The sequence below is a fragment of the Rattus rattus genome, chromosome 13 (genome assembly GCF_011064425.1).
Source record: "Rattus rattus isolate New Zealand chromosome 13, Rrattus_CSIRO_v1, whole genome shotgun sequence".
Lineage (NCBI taxonomy): Eukaryota > Metazoa > Chordata > Mammalia > Rodentia > Muridae > Rattus > Rattus rattus.
The window spans coordinates 65,072,170-65,075,851 of NC_046166.1; the positions used below are offsets into that span (position 1 = coordinate 65,072,170).

Consider the following 3,682-nt stretch of genomic DNA (forward strand, 5'->3'; position numbering starts at 1 on the left):
ATGAAGATCTCCTGCTTTCTGCTGCTGATCCTCTCTCTCTACCTCTTCCCGGTCAACCAAGGTAAGTACCAAGACATGCTGAATCCCTGACCAGAGCCGAGGACACTGGGTCAAAGAACTGATGATAAATGAGTTTGAGGTCTGAGGAAGGGTCAGTGGGAGAGCATTCCTAGGGTCAACACCCTGCAGGCAACAGACATTGGGGCTTCATTCTGGGGCCCAGGTATCAGGGCAATAAACTTGGACAGAATGAAGAGCTAGTAATAGAGATTTCCCAAGATCTTCAACCCTCTTCTTCTCATGGTCCTCTAAAAAAAATATTCTTTGTAGAACCCATTCTTCTTTATCACCAGGAAAGCTTAGCTCACCAAGAGGCCAGATTTTTATCAAGAGTCAGGCACCTGTTCCTTTATGGCCTTTCACAGGCCTGTTTAACACATGACTGGAATAAACTTGGCTAATGGGGAAGATGAACTTGATGTTTTAGATTAGGTAAGTTCGTGACAGATGATGCATGTCTTGAAGGCCCTGTGGGAAGGAAGTGTAGACTTAGAATGAAGTACAAGGGCCGCCATTTTAATTATTCCTCACAGTGTTCCTGTGAATAAAAAGGGTCATGCCTATTTCTTAGATAGTCCACTACAACCACATAACTTACGTTCAGTAGGACAAGAGTCCAATCCAAGGGATGAGGAATCAAGCTAACCATTATCACTGCATAGCAAAATCTGCTAATACAACTGAATTATTTTACATGAAGCTCATAACTAAGTCTTCCTTGTGATTAACACAGTCCAGTAAAGGAAACGACAGAATTTCATTCTATAGATTAGCAGAATGAGATGGCCAGCCAGAGGTGTACTTAGGAAGAATGAGAATCAAAACAAGGGCAGGAGATTCCATCATGGTCTCTCTCTGTGTCTTTGCTGTGAAGACAATGGACACATTATCATCTGTTACATTGGGGAGACATTGAATGAACTGAGTTCTCAGTCTCTCCTTGACTCTAAAACAGTCCTATTCTATTAAACCTCTTCTGCTTAGCAATTGCCTTGGTTTCTTTTTCTGATGTGGTATAATATTCTGAAAGAACAATGAAGAAAGTCTTTATTTTATCTCCCATCTCAGTATATGATACACTGTAGCAGGGAAGCCAGGGCAATGGGAGCTGAAGTAGGTGGTCACATTGTATCCACCTGATGGATACTGTTGTCTACTTGACACAAGCTAGAGTGGCATGGGAAGAGAATATCAATTCAGGTTATCTAGGTTACCTATAGGTCTTTGCCTCATTAACTGAAATAAGAAGACTTGCCTGTTAAAAATGTCACCATTTCTAGGGCTTAGGGCCTGGACTGTAAAAACCTGCAGAAAGTGAGCTAAACACTGGCATGCAAACTCTCTCTGCCTCTCTCTGCCTTTCTCTGTGTCGCTCTCTCTGTCTCTCTGTCTCTGTCTCTATCTATCTCTCTTGCTCTTTCTCACTCTCTCTTGCTATTACTCTATCACTGTTTCGATATCTCTCTCTATCTCTATCTCTCTCTCGCATTCTCTCACTTTCTGTCTGTCTCTGTCTCTCTGACTGTCCTTTTCTCTTTTTTGTCTCTCACTGTTTATCTGTATCTATCTATCTCTGCCTCTGTCTCTCTTTCTCTCTCTCCTTTTGATTGTGGTTGTGACAACTAACTTCTTCGACTTCCTACCACCTTGATGTCTTTGTACTGATAAATTCTAGCTTGTAATTATGAACTAAGTTCTTTCTCTCATAAGTTGTTTTCCCCAGGATATTTTGTCAAAGAAACTAGAGAGGAAACTGCAATAAAGCACAGTCCAAAATCAGAGAACAATGAATGAGTACATTATTCCTCAGTTTCTCCATTTAAATGATCCATGATGCCTGCCTGGGAATGGTCCTATCCACAATTAAAATGGGTTATCTCACAGTAATTAACACAATCAAGATAATCTCAACAGACATAAAAGAGGCCCTTTTCCAAAGTGACTCTAGACTCCATCAAGCTGATAATTTAAAACAACTTAAAAGACTATATATATATATATATATATATATATATATATAGATTAGATTAATGATGTCATTAAGAAAACTGAACACAACAATATGCTTTCAAAACTTGATTTCTTTCACCTCTTTCTTGTACTAGACAATGAGCTGCACATACTTCACCAGGAAACATGGAATACACAAAGCATCCTCTTAGAGTCATGCTAGCATCTGACAATGCCACAAATGGAAACAAAATCTCGAGGTGGTCACCTCTTGAGGATCTGACTGGGAATGATCATTTTGAGGCCAACATTAGATTTAGAGCATTGTTCTTTCAACAATCATGCACAACAGAAGTCAGAACCCATAGAATGTAGAGAAAGGCTATGAGACAGAACTCAGAAAGATAGATTTGATGTGAGCAAGCTAGTGAGTGGTTTAGGCTGTGAATCTTCTCTGAGAAAGTGTTGGGGTAGGGAAAGCAGAGTTTTGTTCTGTTTACTCCCACCACCATAGCTCCACTGTTCCACTGAAGATTTTGTGGTGAGGAGAATTTTCTATAGCTAGCGAGCATGGTTCTTCCTTTAATTGCAAATCTAAGAGGATGAGTCAAAGCCAGCCTAACCTAAATAATGAATTTCAAACCAGTGAGGCCTATACAGTGAGACCTTGTCTCAAAATGAATAGAAAAGAAAATATTCTCCATTTGCTTTTTCTAATGTAGTAATCACAACCAATATGGCTACTGAGCTGTAGGACTGTCCATGGTATGTTAGTTCAAGGCAGCTCATATGTTATTACATGTCCAGGATACAAGTTATGAATTTTTTCTTTAAATAATAAAATTTTGTATGTACTTTGTATAGAACTCTTACCTGTTCATCAACGTGCAAAAGGTAACCACAGCTACAGCCAAGAGACTAAGTCTTTTCTGTTCTTTTCTTTTCTAGCAGCTACTGATCAGGACACAGCAAAATGTGTCCAAAAGAAAAACGTCTGTTACTACTTTGAATGCCCATGGTTGTCTATTTCTGTTAGCACCTGTTATAAAGGAAAAGCCAAGTGTTGCCAAAAGCGATATTAGTATTCCAGAAGTCACATGAATAATGTGTAATCATTGCTTTAATAAAGAAAAACACACGAAGGTGTAGCTACTTTGTACTAAATGAGTATTGTACAAATCAATATTGAGTTAAGAGAATTGGGTTATTTTAGGGCACATGCAATGAAGGACAGACCAGTCCAAAATCCCTGTCTTGTCAAGGAGATATAAGGCCATGAAATAAGTAAATATGATTCCATTTCATTTTTTTTCAAGAAATGTACTAATGAGGACCACTTTACTCCAATTCATCTCAAGTAGCAAAGGACAGAGCAGGGACGTGGAGCCACTTCTGCCTAAATTAGTTTATGCAGTCAGGGCTTTTTCAGATCAAACCATAACAACCACCCTGCCACCTCCTTAATATTTGTAATTTCCATGCAGCCACAAAGTACCTGCCTTCTTTGGATCTAATTGCCGTGGTTGTATTTAGGTTTCTGAATCCACTGGCCATTATTCCCACCCCAAGTTGGAACCAACAGAATGACTGCTGTAACACTCTTCAGAGCTACTGATGGCTTTAAACCTGTAATCCACTAACTTGTTTCTCTCATGAATCTGAAAAGACTTTG

The 3,682-nt window shown here is 39.3% G+C and overlaps 1 protein-coding gene across 1 annotated transcript; it reads left to right on the top strand.

The window, feature by feature from the left end:
* On the top strand, nt 1-3,092 carry Defb1 (defensin beta 1). The gene is made up of 2 exons (XM_032918829.1): nt 1-61; nt 2,962-3,092. The coding sequence occupies exons 1-2, from the start codon at nt 1-3 to the stop codon at nt 3,090-3,092; spliced, it is 192 nt and encodes a 63-aa protein (XP_032774720.1).
* Nucleotides 3,093-3,682: the final 590 nt, after the last annotated feature.